The sequence below is a fragment of the Myodes glareolus genome, chromosome 15 (assembly GCF_982192425.1).
Source record: "Myodes glareolus chromosome 15, mMyoGla1.1, whole genome shotgun sequence".
NCBI classification, from domain to species: Eukaryota; Metazoa; Chordata; class Mammalia; order Rodentia; family Cricetidae; genus Myodes; species Myodes glareolus.
Genome location: NC_142040.1, coordinates 19,478,371 through 19,495,833, shown reverse-complemented (window position 1 = coordinate 19,495,833; position 17,463 = coordinate 19,478,371). Strand labels below are relative to the sequence as shown.

The 17,463-nt window shown below is 41.5% G+C and overlaps 1 protein-coding gene across 2 annotated transcripts in view; it reads left to right on the top strand.

Annotated features, from left to right (window-relative positions):
- Positions 1-17,463, top strand: part of Msh3 (mutS homolog 3) — a 156,162-nt gene that overhangs the window by 124,046 nt on the left and 14,653 nt on the right. Inside the window, exon 20 of one of the 2 annotated variants that reach the window (XM_087896786.1) lies at positions 3,897-4,051. In XM_087896786.1, the coding sequence (XP_087752912.1) occupies positions 3,897-4,051 (155 nt within the window). Of the gene's footprint in view, positions 1-3,893; positions 4,052-17,463 lie in introns of both variants that reach the window. The other variant, XM_087896785.1, reaches the window with a different exon arrangement.

Sequence of the window (17,463 nt, the reverse complement as noted above, 5' to 3'; positions counted from 1 at the left end):
CCTGGGCATTTCTTTATCCACACAACAGTGCCAAGGAGCTCCCCAGACTCCCTCTCCAGGGTGTGTGTAGGGAAATCTTTGGGCAAAGTGTAGGATCTCTGCTTTGGCTCCACACTTCCATGTCCTGTGACTGAATTTAAACTAAGAAACCACTGAATTTAACTGTCTTTAACCTAAGGGGTAGAAACTGAGGCCTGGAGAACCATATCAACCTGCCCGAACAGTTTTGTAGAAACCGCTTTTCCTGGTATATGGGCCCATTCTTTATTGATATTTATTCCTTTTTTGAATAGCTTTTTAGATTTATTTTTGTGTATAAGCATTTGCCTGCTCTAAGTGTGTGCACCATGTGTATGCCTAGTTTGAAGGCTGTCAGAAGAAGGGTGGGCCTGGAGCAGGAGTTACAAATGGCCACTGTGTGGGCACTGGGAACTGAACCTGGATCCTGTGCAGGAGAACAAGTGCTCCTAACTGCTGAGCCACCTCTCCAGCCCCCATCTTTATTCTTTTACCTTCCTAATCTGTGGGGTTTGTTCTTTGCCAAGATTCTCATAGAAATTGATATTGCTGGCAAAATCTCTCCATATTTTTTTTGCATGGTCCTCAGCATAATGTGTATTCACTACATGGATATCAGTGCTGGCTTCCTGCAGATGCCGGTTCTGAGTAAGTTGGGGACTGAGGTTTTCAGTGTGAAAAAAGTGAGGAAGGGGAAGAAACTGCTCCTTAATTGGAGGAAGCTGCTGTTGGCATTTTGGCAGATACCTTTGGCGTTTTATTTACCTTTTCTATTTTTAGTTTCACTTATTTATGTATTTTGATATTTTTTTGTGCAGGGTTTCTCTATGTATCCCGGGCTGTCCTAGAACTCACTCTATGGACCAGACTGACCTTGAACTTAGAGATCTGCCTGTTTCTGCCTCCTGAGTGCTGGGACTAAAGGCACTGTCTGCTTTATTCATCTTTTTAAAACATAACTGTGACTTCCATATTTTATAGTCTGTATTTTAACACAGTTACACAGCCAATTCCATACATTTTCAAACTATCTTAGAACAGTTTTCATCATGCAATGGTATTAAGCAGTTGGAACTGCTGTTTGGCTTGGGAAATAAGCATGGAGGTCAGCAAGGTCATGGAGAAGGCTGGTTGGAAATGAGGTTCACACGCTTCAGTCTTCACTGTTATTTCCGACTTTGTGAGTATCAAAATGTTCCCTGGGACACACTGTTAAATACTGGAAATGGATGTTAGAATTATTAGAAAACAGATACTTTCACACAGTAAGTGTGTTCTGCAACTTTCCAGCTCTTGAAACACAGTGCCTCATCAGTGTCTGGGGTCAACCTGCTGTGCAGGCTTCTTACTCCAGTGTGACTGCAGTGTCTGGGGTCAGCCTGCTGTGCAGTGCACCGAGCTTCTTACTCCAGTGTGACTGCAGTGTCTGGGGTCAGCCTGCTGTGCAGTGCACTGAGCTTCTTACTGCAATGTGACTGCAGTTTAGAGCATAGCTTGTCCCCTTTATCCCTTTGCCCCCTCAGCTTCTGGTCCATTCCCTCCTGAATGTGTTCAAGAGTTTTATATTTTACATATGAATTTGATTTGTGTGCCTGGCTTATTTAACTTATCATAGTAGCCTTTGGTATCATCCATTTGGCTGCAAATAACAGAATTTGTCATCTGTTTTATGACTGAATAATGTTCCATTGTATGTATATATCATAATATTATCATACAATGGGATATTATTCCTTTGCCTTTCATCTGTTGATAGGTCCTCTAATGTTGGTGGGTTGTTTCCATTTCTTGGCCATTGTGAATCTTGCTACAGTAAACACAGGAGAACTGCTGTCACTACAATGTACAGATTTCACTTTCCTTGGCTATTTGCCAGCTATTCTTTCATGTAGATGTTAGGAATAGCTTGTAGCGTTCCTGGACAATGCTTCTTATTACACTTTCCTGCTAATATGCTTTTAGATCTTCTGTTTCTTTGGCTACAAATAGCCTATTTATATCCTTTGCCTGTCCCCCACTATTTCAGTGTTGTTAAGAGGTAGGAGTTATATAAACGCTGCTTTTTATATCTTTGTGTTCTTCCTTGTCATGCTGTCTCTGTGCACTTGTATCATAGTTTATCTGTTGATAAACAGTTTGAGGCAGCTATGAACAGTATTTTTTATTATCTTATTTTATTATTAATTTATTTAGAAAATCTTTTTTATTTTACATATCAATCCCAGTTCCCACTCACTCCCCTCCTCCCACTCCTTCCACCTTCCCCTAATATCACCCCCCATCCACTCCTTAGAGAGGGTAAGGCTTCCCATGGAGAGTCAACGAAGTCTAGCACATTGCTTTGAGGCAGGACCTTTTCCTTTTCCAGACCTTTCCCACTCTATCTAGGCTGAACAAGGCATCCCTCCAAAGAGAATGGGTTCTAAACAGTGTTTTACTTACGTTTTGGTGCACATCAAATACATTTATGTTTGGCCTAGACAGAATGGTTTTATGTTTTCACTAAGTAACTCATTTCCCGCCTTTCCTCCTATGTTTTCTTTTTAAAGTGTGGTGGGTTTTGCTTTTCACAGTTTATTCTTCAATCGACCTAGAATAGGTTTCATAAGATTTGAGACCTTACTCATTTTCACCCAGCCAACCATTTTCCTGCCATTTTTTAAGGACAACTATGTCTCTGTTGGCTCACTAGCCCTGTCCTTGGCTACCAGGCTTTCTTTTACACTGTTGACCTTCTCTACATCTGCACACGTTCTTATTTGATACCTCTACCGTTTATGTGTTCCAGGATAAGGAAACATGAGATACTCCAGCTCAGACTATCGTCAGAGGCACTGCTGCCAGCAGTCTGTTTCATGTCTCTCATTGTATATCACACCCATCTCCATTTCATGTGTGGACAGGAGCAGGACTGTTTGGCTATGTCTTATTTTTAGCTTTAGCAGATATTACTGCAGCTTTTCAAAATGGTGTGCAGGGTTTTTCTCCCACAGCAGAATAAAAATTCCAGCCCCTGTCTTATCTTTGCCAAAATTTGACATTGATGACCATGACTGGCTTTCTTCCTTTCCTTTCTTTCCTCCTGTTTTTCCTGTACATGTGAAGTATCTCTTTTGACTGTCATTTTCCTTATGGAAATTGGTCGCCTTTTCATATTCTTGCTGGCCATCTGTGTATCTTTCGTCATCATTATCTCTACCCCCAATGAGATGGAGCCAAGTGGAAGATAATGAAGTCACTGGGGGTACTGTCCTAAGAAAAGACTAATGCTGGTCTTCTGGAATGGATTGTTTCTCATGAGAATGAGCTTTTATAAAAAAGGGGAGATTGGCCTCTCCCAGCTTCTTCCTTTCTGTCTGCAAAGTGAATACCACTAGCTTGTACCCCCACCATTTTGTCATCCACTGTGAAACCTTTACCAGGCCTGGGAGCAAGTCAACACTATGCAGTGAATGTCTAGAACGCTGACCTTAATGAAACTCTTTCTTTAACAAATTACCCAGCCCCAGGCATTTTGTTATAGGAATGGAAAATGGATTAATTCAATGACATGTATAAATATGCCACATGGCGATGCTTTGCCTAATGAAGTCCCTTTTGTGAGATGAAGTATACATACCACATGAAAATCAAAACAAAATGAAAACTCTTCTGAGTCAAGATGGTAGTAGATACCTCTAATTCCAGTTCTTGAATTAGAATTCCGGGTAGAGATAGGAGATTGAAATATGAGGCCAGCCTGGTCTACACAGTGAGCTGAAAGCTAGCCCAGGTTATATAGTGAGCCCTATGTCAGCTGCACTCCACAAATAAAAACCAACCATTCCTATCCCCTTCTGGTACAAAAGTGAAATCTCATGTTTGTTTGTTTCCAGCAGGACTCAGAGAGAGTAATGATAATCACTGGCCCAAACATGGGTGGGAAGAGCTCCTACATAAAACAGGTTGCCCTGGTTGCTATCATGGCTCAGATCGGTTCTTACGTTCCTGCAGAGGAAGCAACAATTGGGATCGTGGATGCTGTTTTCACAAGGTAAAGTGTTCATTCTCTTTGAGTGTGTCTCTTAGTGTAAGCCTGGGCCACTATCACACCAGCTCTCTTTTTATGTGCATGTACATGTTTGAATGAGTGGGTTTGCACTTAAAACTCTCAGGGCTCAGGGCATACATCATTTGTCATCACAAATGTCAATGTGGAAGAGGCCTAGGGTGTCATTTTCCTGCAGCAAGTTTTTTTTTCCAAGTCTTTTATAAATGAGTCCTTTAAACAAAATCTTAGAGGGGATCAGTATCTACACTCAGATTTAGCCAAGGCTCTGAAGAAATAGAAATCAATACTTAATGGAGAAAAGAAGTTATGGTGCCCTCCAGCATGAGAAGCAGAAACCCAACCTTCTCCACTGTTGAGTGGAAGTACCAAGCAAAATTGTTTAATTTACATTTTTTTCTGCTCTCAAACATTGCATGTAACTGGCCAGGGCTTACTAACGTTAATATATAAACTTAATTTCATGCTTTCTTAGCGATGTGAGTAGACTACCCTGGTTTTACCAAAAGGAATTTATGCTTGGTCTGTTTCATATCTCCTGATTTATCAGTTCCTGAATGGTCTGTATCTCTTGTGTTATAGTATTTAAGTAAATACAATATATGTAAGCATAACACTATATAATAACCACACTTTCTATGTAGTGTGTCTATTACTGTCCAACTTCATAGTTAAGACACTTGATTCTTGAATCATACCAGAATTTAGCCCATCACCAATATTAATAACTTGGGCAGATACTGAAATACCTGAAAATCTGCACATTGAAAAGTCTTTCTTTTGACTTTTGAAGGTCTCACTAAAGGATGGGTTCACTAGCCAAAGGGGAAAGCAAGGACTTCAGACGCAGTGGCATGTTCAGGCATGATGTTAGTGGCACAGAGAGAGAAAGTACTGTAGGAGGCCCTGCAGGAGAGCCTAAAGTAAATCAAGTCTTGGTGAGAGATGTGTACAATGTTAAAGGTGAGATGAGTTGTCCAGGATAACAGTGATATATACATCTGGTATGTACAGTTTGCTACTGCTGAAACAGAACACTGCAGACTGGAGGTGAGGGTGGGAGGGATGGGAGGAGGGAGGGAGGGAAGATGATATGTATGTACGTAAGCATATGGAAGCCAGAAGTCAACCTGGGTGTTCTGGAATCAGGAGCTGTCCATCTATTTTCTTTGAGACAGGATCTTTCAGTGGTACCTATGGTTCACTAACTAAGCTAAGCTGATTGACGAACAAGTCCCAAGATGCTGACTGACTAACTCCCGTTATGCCTAGCTTTTTCTTTTTGGGTTCTTAGGGAGCAAGAGAGACAGTCAGCAGTGCTGAAAAACACAGCAAGATGAAGGCTGAAAACTCACTTCTGTTCCTAGCAAAGCAGTATCACTAGCAACACTAGAAGTGTCAGGCCCACACTCCAGTGAGAAGGGCTGTGGAGTGAGTCCACAGTGAGGTGCCGTTGGCCAAGAAGAGGATGCCAGAGGCCTAAGGAAGGACTGGTTGGTTCTATTTTTGTTTGTGAGTGTAGGTTTGCACATGTTTTAGCGGTTTTCAGAAGAGAGATTATGTCCAACTATCTATAATCCTAACAAAACAATTCATGAGTGTATTGATCACTTTTGGAGGTTCTTGGAATGAGTCACAATGATACCTAAACCAAAAATAATCTTGAGTTACTTTGGAGAATAATGAAGTAACTCTCTTGACTTGAGCGGAAGTTTTTCTTACTGAAATTCTGTGGCTTATTAGCAAGAAAGGATAATGCGGATTACAGCATAGCCCTTACGGTACCTGTGGTCTAGGTCATAGTCTGGCATCTGGTACAGGGTGGAAACACAGGCTATAATGTCTTCTGGCCAAAACACCAACCCTGAATCCATTCAGATCTTTAGCTCTGTCCCCAGGCTACAGGAGGAACATGAACGCAGGAATCTTTTAAGCACATGGGAATTCTATGAGCAGAATCTGGACAAGGGAAGCAGTGGAATGAATGATGGAAATCCAGACTGGATAACTAATAAAAATTGGAGGCCTGTTTGGCTCAGCCATTTGATCATAAAGTAAGAGGTGGAATACGACAAGTATCTAATAGTGTAATGGAATGTAAAGGGAACGAAAACGTCCTCATTACTACATCCAGCCTGTTGTGGTCTGTTCATCCAGTGCCATCTCTACATTTGCTGTGGAGACGTTCCTTGAAATAGTAACTAACAACATTTGGTATAGTTTTAAATTTCATGAGCACTGTACCATACTAATCTATGAGTAGCTTTCTCCCCTCGTTATATTTATAAATGCAACTGTGTGGGTATATATGCTATTATACCAGTTACTATGCTGTGTTATACACATGTGCCACACGGTCCTTGGCAGGTAGTTAGCATGATTTCAATTTCTTACCGATGTAAACAGTATTGGTACTTGTGTTTCTTGAGCACTGGGGCCTAACCTCTGACTCACAAGCCCCAGTGGCCTGGGATCAGCCAACCATCCCAATACAGCAACAAAAGGCAGAGGAAGGAGAGAAGCAGATAAAGGGCCCCGTGATCCCCAAGTCCATCATGAGCGCTAGGTTTAAAAAGAAGACAGGTCGAGACAAGGGGAAAGTTTGCATAATGAAGTGATCTTGGTCATGGTGTGGTCTGGTTGATCTGCCTGTCTAGGTCGCAGGTGATGATCGCCTCTGCTCTACACTTTGGCCTCTGTGTCCTAAGTCATTGCTGTGGTAGCTTCCCTGGAGCCCCCTGTTACTTGATGGGGAGTGTCAGTTGCTTAGATACAGAATGAAGGCAGAGACGCCAGGCTTTCATCCTGCTCTCAGTTACGTTATGAGGCCAATGACGAATTAATGTCTTTGAGCAAAAGTAGCTCCTAGGTGCCTATGACACTGACTTACACATCATATGCTGTGCAGAAGTGAATTTTCCCCTTCTAGTTTACACTGAGGAGTAGAATTGTGCTCGGTTGTAAAGAATGTCATCTTTCAAGCTCTCCAATGAGGCCATGCCAGTTAGGAGCAGTGTGTGAAGTTTGTCCTCATGTTTAAAGCTAAATTAGAACAAGAAACACCCATTTGGTGCATTTCTATGTGCTCTCCAGATTGCTGTAGGAACGTGTTCATTTCTATTATTTAATGTCCCTTATATGAAGTACCATCTGGTAGATTTTTGTTGTTTTTGATGCCGGGGAGATTTAGTCCCTTCCTCATGTACACACTGTGCTTATTTACAAAAAATTTTTGGAGAATGCCTTGTCCTCCCTCACGTCTGCCAGCTCTCCCATTAGAATCCAATGGCTGCTTCCTCTTCGTCCTTTTTGGTTGGCTGCCCAGACAGCAGAATCTAAATTGAAGGATCATGTGTGAAAGCAAGTTTGATCTGATACAGGATGGGTTCTCTACTGTGATTTGTAAATAGCTGTGTGTTTAAAATGCTGCTCTCTAAGCCCAGTCTGTATGGTTTCTAACCGGAATCTCTGAGGTGGTACCTAAGCCCTGACATTTTAAAAGTTCATGTCAGAACAGCCTCAAGTTAGAGAATTATGTGGTTGTAAGCTTTATTTAATATGCATTACAATTCTTCCAGTAAAAGTGATTATTCAAATTACATCATTGTTACTCAAAAATCCTCTTTGTATTCATTGAGAAATAGACTGTAGCTAAACTGAGTGAAATGTTTGCATAAGGTTTGGCTCCAGACTTTAAGCTGCTTGTTTTTGTGTTCTCTTGGACATCTGGAACATTGGGCTTAAATTCGTGTAGTCCATAGTTATCAATGGCATGTCTGCTGTGGCTCAGGCAGTATGCCATAGGGAGGAGACGGAGGGAACACTGCAGTCACACCAATGGTGGACATCTTTTCTCTTGAATATTATAAGGTCACATGAATGCAGTCCTGAGTCATTAGCAGATCTTTTTTTTTTTAAGTAATCTTTTGACCAACAGCTATTTCTGGCTCTAAGTGATGTATTGAAATCAGTATATTAGGATGTGTGTGCTCATCAGTGAGATGCCTGTTCCCAGGCATCATTAACATCTAGGCCGTCACTGTGATCAGATCTGTTGCTTGTCTTCCTGATGTATGAGTACAAGTATAAGCTTTATTCAGCTCAGATTAGGTAATTAAGTTTGAGAAAAGCGCTGAGTTATTAGTGTGGTTAGAAAGTCATTTGAGAAAAGCAAAACAGTTGTCCTCTCCTCTCAACATTATTTCTGTTTATGCCAATAAAATGTTTATGGATGGAGCTGTTTACAGAAACTGGCTCCTAGTAAATAATGTGGTGGTGTGCTGCCCACATCTCCCCCTGTGGTACCTAGTACTGGGAGGAGCCATATTCAGGGTGGCATGGGTGTGTTTGTCTTGAGATAGAATTGAAAGGTAATGGACGCTCGGTGCTCAATAGTATTTCATATGTTTGCTTTTTGAGCAGAGAACCAATATGTTCATCCAGTTTAGTTTGACTCTGCAAATACTGGACACACACTGAAGAATGTACAGAATAGAATGAATTCTTCATGGACAGAAAGAAAGCATCTCTGATGTGTGCATCTTCTCCTCAATTCTCAGTATTCACACTAAAGACCATATGATAGAAGGTGTTTAACTAAAGGAGCAAATCCCTCTTACCTTAGGAAAGTCTCTGGTGTGTTTAGTTGTGTAGCAAACATGAGATAGCTCACTGCTCCTTTTTTGTGGGAAGTGTGAATTTAATACATTTACTTGGATCAAAGTCTCCTGATGTGGGTCCAGATGGATCCCTTGCTTGTAGTTCCCTGAAGATACTGTTCAGGAGGGTGTGATGGAGAGGAACTTAAACTCTGTTTTTGTTTGTGTTTTGTTTAAAAGAAAAAGGGTTTATAGTTTAGTTGAGGTAGTTTTAAGTTCACAGAAAATTAAGAAAAAGGATAGGTAATTTCCAGAGGTTCCTGCCTTGTGTGTGCAGAGCCTGCCCTATTGCCAGTGTCTGCTAGCAGAGTGCTCCAACAGACGGAGCTACCTTGCTGCTGCATCAGCGCCCAGAGTTCATGGTTTCCATGAAGACTCATTTTGGTTTGGACAGAGTCACCTTCCTGAAGATCCTCTGTGCCCTGTTTGTTCGGTCTTCCCTCTCCTCAGCTGCTGGTTCTTGTGGATCGTTTTACTCCGCATCTATAGTTTTGTCCTGTCTTGGAGTATCTTGTGAGTCCCCTTTGCCCCATAGGTTTCCTTCTCTTGATAATCCACATTGAAGTTTCCTCTGGGTTTTTTAGGGCTTGACAGTTCATTTGTTTTCCGTATTGGATGATACTTCATTGTCTAGATTACCACAGTGTATATTTGCTTACCATTTCCACACTAAAAGACATCTGAATTGCTTCTGAGATTCAATAATTATGAATAAAATTGCTAAAAACAAAACATCCATGTGTGGGTCTTTATGTAGACATGTTTCTAACTCCTTTGGTAGAAAGCATACATAATCAGCCACGTGGATGTTTCTAACTCCTTTGGTAGAAAGCATACATAATCAGCCGTGTGGCACTTGCATGTGCATTTTGTTTACATATAGTATTTGCCTCATATGTATAAAGCCCTGGTTTTGATCCCTACTGTGTCAAGGAAACAAACAAAACTAAAACTAACAAATCTTTGGGTTTATTATTATTATCCTTTTGTCTGAAATACATTCAGTTGTTTGTCATTTTTTTCGTGTATTTCATGGTCTCACAGTGTAGCCCCAAGCTGGCCTAAAGCTCACCATCTTCCTGCCTCAGCCCCTCAAATGCACAGATCTCTCAGTCTGCAGGCATGTGTTACCACACCTGGCCACACTTGTTACGGGCTGTAAACTGAGAATTCGTAACTATCTATACAAGGTCATTGGGTACAAAGTAATATTCTGACTTAGGAGTATAGCATGTAATAATGGTACAGTATGATAATAATTGACTTGGCATGACTTCAAGTACTTGTTGTTTTTTGTGGTGGGAATATTTTGCTTTCATTCCCTCAGCCCTTTTGAAATGCACATCAGTCTGCGCTCACTATGCTGGGCAATGGAATGCTAAGGAACATCCTTATTTCTTGTTTACGATCCTGTGTCGTTTGATTGTTACTTGCCCAGTCCTTCCATACTTTAACCTCTGTACTCCCATTCCTTCCACACCCAGCCTCGGTGACCCCCATTCCTTCCACACCCAGCCTCGGTGACCCCCATTCCTTCCACACCCAGCCTCTGTGACCCCCATTCTGTCCACACCCAGCCTCTGTGATCCCCATTCCTTCCACACCCAGCCTCGGTGACCCCCATTCCTTCCACACCCAGCCTCTGTGACCCCCGTTCTGTCCACACCCAGCCTCTGTGACCCCCATTCCTTCCACACCCAGCCTCTGTGACCCCCGTTCTGTCCACACCCAGCCTCTGACCCCCATTCCTTCCACACCCAGCCTCTGTGACCCCCGTTCTGTCCACACCCAGCCTCTGTGACCCCCGTTCTGTCCACACCCAGCCTCTGTGACCCCCATTCCTTCCACACCCAGCCTCTGTGACCTGCATGTTACTCCTGTGTGTGTTTTTAGATTCCACATGTAACTAAGGACGTGTGATATTTACTTGTTGTGCTTTTTCCTCCTTACGTTATGTCCTCCAGTTTTATGTCTGCCACAAACAACAGAATTCCCTTGTTTTTGAGGCTAAATAATATTTCACTCCATAATTGTGCCATAGTTTCTTTTTTTTGTGGGGGGGTAGGGATTGGGCTTTTGGTTTTTTTGTTTTTGTTTTTTGGGTTTTTTGTTTGTTTGTTTGTTGTTTTTCGAGACAGGGTTTCTTTGTGTAACAGCCTTAGCTATCCTGGAACTGTCTGTTGTAAACCAGACTGACATCGATCTCACAGAGATCCCCCTGCCTCTGCCTACTGAGTGCTGGGATTAAAAGCCTGCACTACCACTGCCCAGTCCACAATTTCTTTTCTAACCTGCTGTTTGTTAGCCACCTAAGCCATAACATGACTACTATAACTAATTTTGCAATGGTCTCTCTCTCTCTCCTTCTCTGTCCCTCTTTCTTTCCCCGCCTCTCTCTTTCCTCCTCCTTCTCCTCCTCCTCCTTCTTCTTCTCCTCTCTCCTTTCTCTGTCTTCTCTCTGCCTGTCTCTGCCCCACCACACACAAAGTTTTGATGCGTTATCACAGACTGGTCCTGAACTTGCAATCCTCCTGCCTCAGTTTCCTGCCCATTGCAGGTATAAATCAGGAATCATGGTGGTTCCTCTATTTATGTGTCTGGACCTGGAGGTCAAGTGTCTTCCTCTGTTTCGCTCCAATGTGTCTTTTGAAATAAGCTGTCTCACTGAACCTGGAATCCCCACATTGTGTCCTGTGGCTGGCTCATGCTTATGCAAGGATTACCTTTCCAACTGAGTCCTTCCCCAGCCCCAGCTTTGTAGGTTTCTTTTTTATTGTATTTATTTATTTTTTTTAAAACAATCTTTTCTCATTTTATATACCAACCCCAGTTCCCACTCCCTCCCCTCCTCCCTCTTCCTCCACCTCACCCACCATGCACTTCTCAGAAAGGGTAAGTCTTCCCCTGAGGAGTCAATGAAGTCTGGCATATTACATTGAGGCAGGACCAAGGCCATCCTCGTTGTATCTAGGCTGAGCAAGGTATCCCTCTATAGGGAGTGGACTCCAAAAAAGCCAGTTCAAGCAATAGGGATAAATCCTGGTCCCACTGCCAGTGGCCCCACAGACTGCCTAAGCCACACAACTGTCACCCACATTCAGAGGTCCTAGTTTGATCCTATGCAGGTTCCCTGCTGTCAGTCTGATATCCGTGAGCACCCACCAGCTCAGGTCAGCTGTTTATGTGAGTATTCCCATCATGATCTTGATCCCTTTGCTTATGTTACCACTCCTACCTCTCTTTGAATGGAATCCGGCAGTTGGGCCCAGTGCTTAGCTGTGGATCTCTGCATCTGCTTCCATCAGTTGCTGGATGAAGGTTCTATGATGACATTAAGGTAGTCGTCCATCTGATTACAGGGGAAGGCCAATTCAGGTGCCCTCTCCACTATTAACTAGGGTCTTAGCTGAGGTCATCCTGTCGATTCCTGAGAATTTCTCTAGTGCCAAGTTTCTCGCTAGCCCCATAATGACTCCCTCAATCAAGATATCTCTTTCCTTGTTCTCCCTCTCTGTCCTTCACCAGTCTCGACCGACTATCCTGTTCCCTCATGTTCTCTTCCACCCTCCCTTTCTCCCCTTCCACCCACCCTTTTCCCTCTCTCCCCCCCTCCCAATTTTCTCAGGAGATCTTATCTAGTTTCCCTTCCCAGGGAGATCCATGTGTGTCTCTTTAAGTTCTCCTTGTTACCTAGCTTCTCTGGGATCTGGTTATCCATTGCTCTATGGCCAATATCCAGTGAGTACGTACCATGTTTGTCTTTCTGGGTCTGGGTTACCTCACTCAGTTTGTTTTTTTTTCCTAGTTCCATCCATTTTTCTGCAAATTTCAAGATGTCGTTTTTTTTTGTTTGTTTGTTTTTTGTTTTTAACCACTGAGTAGTACTCCGTTGTGTAAATGTATCACTTTTTTTTTTAATCTGTTCTTCAGTTGAGGGGCATCTAGGTTGTTTCCAGGTTCTGGCTGTTAATAATGCTACTATGAATACAGTTGAGCAAATGTCCTTGTGATATGAGTGTGCATCCTTTGGGTATATGCCCAAAACTGGTATTGCTGGGTCTCAAAGTAGATTGATTCTTAATTTTCTGGGAAGTCACCATACTGATTTCCAAAGTGACTTTGAATTTTCTGCCAACAGAGGAGGAGTGTTCTTCTTACTCAGCATTCTCTCCAGCATAAGCTGTTATTGGTGTTTTTGATCTTAGCCATTCTGATTGGTGTAAGACGGTATCTCAGAGTCATTTTGATTTGCATTTCCCTGATAGCTAAGAGTGTTGAGCAGTTCCTTAAGTGTCTTTCAGTCATTTGAGATTCTTCTCTTGAGAATTCTGTTTAGATCTGTTCCCCATTTTTAATTGGATTGTTTGGTATTTTGATGTCTAGTTTCTTGAGTTCTTTATGTATTTTGAAGATCAGTCCTCTATCCTATGTGGAGTTGGTGAAGATCTTTTCCCATTTTGTCTTATTGATTGTGTCCTTTGCCTTACAGAAGTTTCTCAGTTTCAGGAGGTTCCATTTATTAATTGTTGCTCTGAGTATCTGTGCTACTGGGGTTATTTTAAGAAGTGGTCTCCTGTGCCAATGCGTTCAAGTGTACTTCCCCCTTTCTCTTCTATGAGGTTCAGTGTGGCTGGATTTATATTGAGGTCTTTGATCCATTTGGACTTGAGTTTTGTGCATGGGGATAGATACGGATCTATTTTCATTCTTCTACATGTTGATATACAGTTATGCCAGCACCATTTATTAAATATGCGTTCTTTTTTTTCATTGTTTAATTTTAGCTTCTTTGTCAAAAATGAGGTGTTCATAGATGTGTGGATTTATATGAGGGTCTTTGATTCAATTCCATTGGTCCACCTGTCTGTTTTTATGCCAATACCAAGCTATATTCATTACTGTAGCTCTATAATAGAGTTTGATGCCAAGGGTGGTGATACCTCTGGAAGTTCCTTTGTTATACAGGATTGTTTTGGCTATCATGGGTTTTTTTGTTTTTCCATATGAAGTTAAGTATTCTTTCTAGGTTTGTAAAGAATTGTGTTGAGATTTTGATGGGGATTGCATTGAATCTGTAGATTGCTTTTGGTAAGATTGCCATTTTTATTATGCCGATCCTACCTATCCAAGAGCATGGGAGATCTTTCCATTTTCTGATATTGTCTTCAATTTCTTTCCTCAAAGACTTACAGTTCTTGTCGAACAGGTCTTTTCACCTTTGTTTGGTTAGTGTTACCCAAAGATATTTTGTGCTATTTGTGGCTACTGTAAAGGGTGATGTTTCTCTGTTTCTCTTTCTCAGCCCTTTTATTGTTTGTATATAGGAGGACTACTGATTTTTTTGAGTTGATCTTATATCCTGCCACATTACTGAAGGTGTTTATCAGCTGTAGGAGTTCCCTGATAGAATTTTTGGAGTCATGTATGTATAACTATCATATCATCTGCAGATAGTGAAAGTTTGACTTCTTCCTTTTCAATTTATATCCCCTTGATCTCCTTTTGATCTCTTATTGCTCTTGTTAGAACTTCCAGTGGTATAGCTCTGGAGAGAGTGGACAGCCTTGTCTTGTTCCTGATTTTAGTAGAATAGCTTTGAATTTCCATTTAATTTGTTGTTAGCTGTCGGCTTTCTGTATATTGCTTTTATTATGTTTAGATATGTTGCTGTATCCCAGATCTTTCCAAGACCTTTTTCATGAAGGAATGTTGAATTTGTCAAAGGCTTTTTCAGCATCTAATGAGATGACCATATGATTCTTTTTCTTTCCTCTTATTTATATGGGATTACATGAACAGATTATGGGGTCTGATGGGGAGGTGCTAGAGCAGCCTGTCTGCAGGAGGTTTGCTCTCTGACTGGCTAGTGCAGCTGAGGTGGGTGAGGGAGGGACCTGGGGTTTTGCCCTGGGGCCTAGGGCCTAGAGACTAGGCTGTTTCCAGCTGGGGGGTGGCAGGGGCTGTTCACTCACCTCTTTGTCCACTCTGTGCAGTCACAGCAGTCTGTGTCTCAGCCACTGAGCTCACCTGTTTTTGTTTGTTTGTTTTGTTTTGTTTGTTTGTTTTAAGGCAGTACCTCTCTCTAGCCTCATTGTAGAGATCCTCCTGCCTTGGTGCTGGGATCATAGATGTGCATGAGTTTGTACTTTTGTCCATTATGGGTAATGTTTAACTAAGACGATATCAACAGTCAAGTAGGTGAAGAGATGGGTCCACTCTTCACATTTTGAGGCCCTTTAAATACCATTTGGTGTTGTCAAATTTTTTAATAACTGCAGCTTTTTTTGTCTTAGCTTTCATATTTTTGGATTCTTTTCTTTCTTCCATGAACCATTGTGGTTTTTTTTTTTTAAAATTAAAGTATGGAATAATTGTGGTGGTTTACGTCTTTATCCCAGCACTCAGGAGCAAGGGTAGGCAGATCTCCATGATTTGGAGGCCAGCCTGAGATACATAAGATTTCCAAGACAGCCAGAGTGACAAACAAACAAAAAATCAGAAAATTTTATTACTAAGTAGGTTTCTTACCTTTAGTTCAAGTTAGACTATCCAGAAAACAAGAAGGTTAGATGACTGTACTGGACAGAATTCTGCAACTATTTAAACACAGTAAAACAATTGGGAAAGAACCCAAAATGCCTAAACATTTGAAAAACTTCCTAAATAAATGATATAATATAGATTGTTTTCCAATTCTTCCTACTGGAGATATTGAAAATAGGGAAATTCATAGAGTCAGAACATAGAATGTAGTTCACCTAGGCGGGGCAGACTTAGCAGATTGTCAGTGGATGCATAGAGAAGGGTGAAGGTTCTAGAAAAGAGCAGTGGAGATGGCTGCTCAACATTGGGAGCGCGCTTCCTGCCACAGATCTGGACCTCCCATCAATGAGATGGGAAGTTTTCTTACATGTCTCATTCTTGCTTTTTTAAAGTACCTGATGTCAAAGGATCTTGTTGTAAGACAAGTTACTAATGTTTCATTTGAGAATTTAATATTTAAGCCCCAAGAGAGCGTACGTCTCCTGCCCACACGTATTTCCTTGCAAAAGCCCAGGCACTGTGATCTGGAGAGAGGCCATTCCATTTTCTGTCACTGAGAAACCATGTAGCACACTAACTCAAAATATCAAGATCTCATTAAAAATAATCTCTCAAAATCTCCGGGATGTGTTCTTGATTGTAGAAACTGGTTCAAAGAAGTAATCATTTCTTTTCCCCAGTTAGTTTCTGTCACTGTGTTGACCTATATACGGGTTATGCGATGGGAGGGGGGATTAGGAAGATTAGTCAGCTGCCACTCCTAAAAATATCAGTTGATTTGGTCTTAATCACATAACTGTAGCCTCTGTCTGAGAAGAAAGCTAAAGAATGCAATTTCCATTTTTACTACAATTGAACATAAACCAGACAAACTTGCTAACATTTGTTCTAGAATTCTCTAAATCTCCAATACATTTTAACATCTGAAGAACTTGAGAAACATTATTCAGTATTCATCTTGTTGATTTAATATGAATTTTCAAGCTCCTGATTATTTTCTCCACATCCTACTTTGCGCAAGAAGTTATTTTAAGCTAAAAAAATGACTAAAATATGAGATGGTAAGAGAGCATGGTTGACGAAAGGCTCTTGGTCTAGGACAAAGTTTGAAATGGAGGATTACCTCAGATATATTGATTGCATTCAGTCAAACTCAAATACATAGACATGGTGGTCATTAAGGAGAGCTAACCACAAATCCCTTTGTCAGTAAACAATTTCCATGGTTGAGCCTACTCAGGTAGGCTCAAAACCCTCTCGCCCTGAGTAGAAAAGGTTGTGTTTGCCTCTTGCCTGACGTCGGCCAGCCTGCTGATAGTGACCTGAGGATAGTGACCTGCCTTCTCTGTGTCTTCCTTCATCTCTGAAAGAGAAGTGTGAAACAGAGACCAGAACGTGTCCAGCGCTGCTGGCTTTGGCCTTGCTGTGATGAGGCAAGTTCTGTCTAAGGAGAGGAACTACCGATGAGAGCAGTGTCCCTGTTCTCTATAGGAAGCATAGGCTGAGAAGAAAGGAACAGCGGGGAAAGGTGAGCAGCCTGCGGAGTGCAGCCCTTTGTGGTTGCTGTTCATCACTTTCTCAGCCGACAGTCTTGACGGGAAGATAGGAGAACAAACAGCTGTGGTAAAAAGTAACTCAAGAGGCAGTCTGGGCTGTGTTTGGGATTTCTGGAAGCATCCACAGCCATGATGGTCTTTAGGGACAACAGTTTAACACAGGGTGAGGTGGAGAATGGGATTTGTTAGTCTCCACAGCCTAACGGGTAAGGAGGAGAGCTCAGAAGAGGTCAGCAGGGGACTTCAAGTAAGCAAGAGTAGGCAGTAGAATTTACAAATTAGTCTCCATTGGATAGGTTTAATTTTGCTACCTATAACTTAGTATAGGACAACATTTTTTACATTAATTGGGCCATTGTAAAAAATTAAAATTTAAAATGTAGTTTTAACTGAATGGAAAATGTGGATATTGTTGAAACTGGGTGCCAAACTTTATTGTGAGCTCTCATATATAATAAGCTTTCCCTGACAGCTTTAAAATTATTTCTGATAGTCATCAAAAGTCTTTAATCTTTCATGTTTCCTACAGTTACTTACAATTTATTTTTTTGAATAACTCAATAATGTACAAGAGCCTTAAGATTTATGGTAACATAAGAATATAATGTTAAATCCTTTTGTTTCTTGTAACATTCCCACA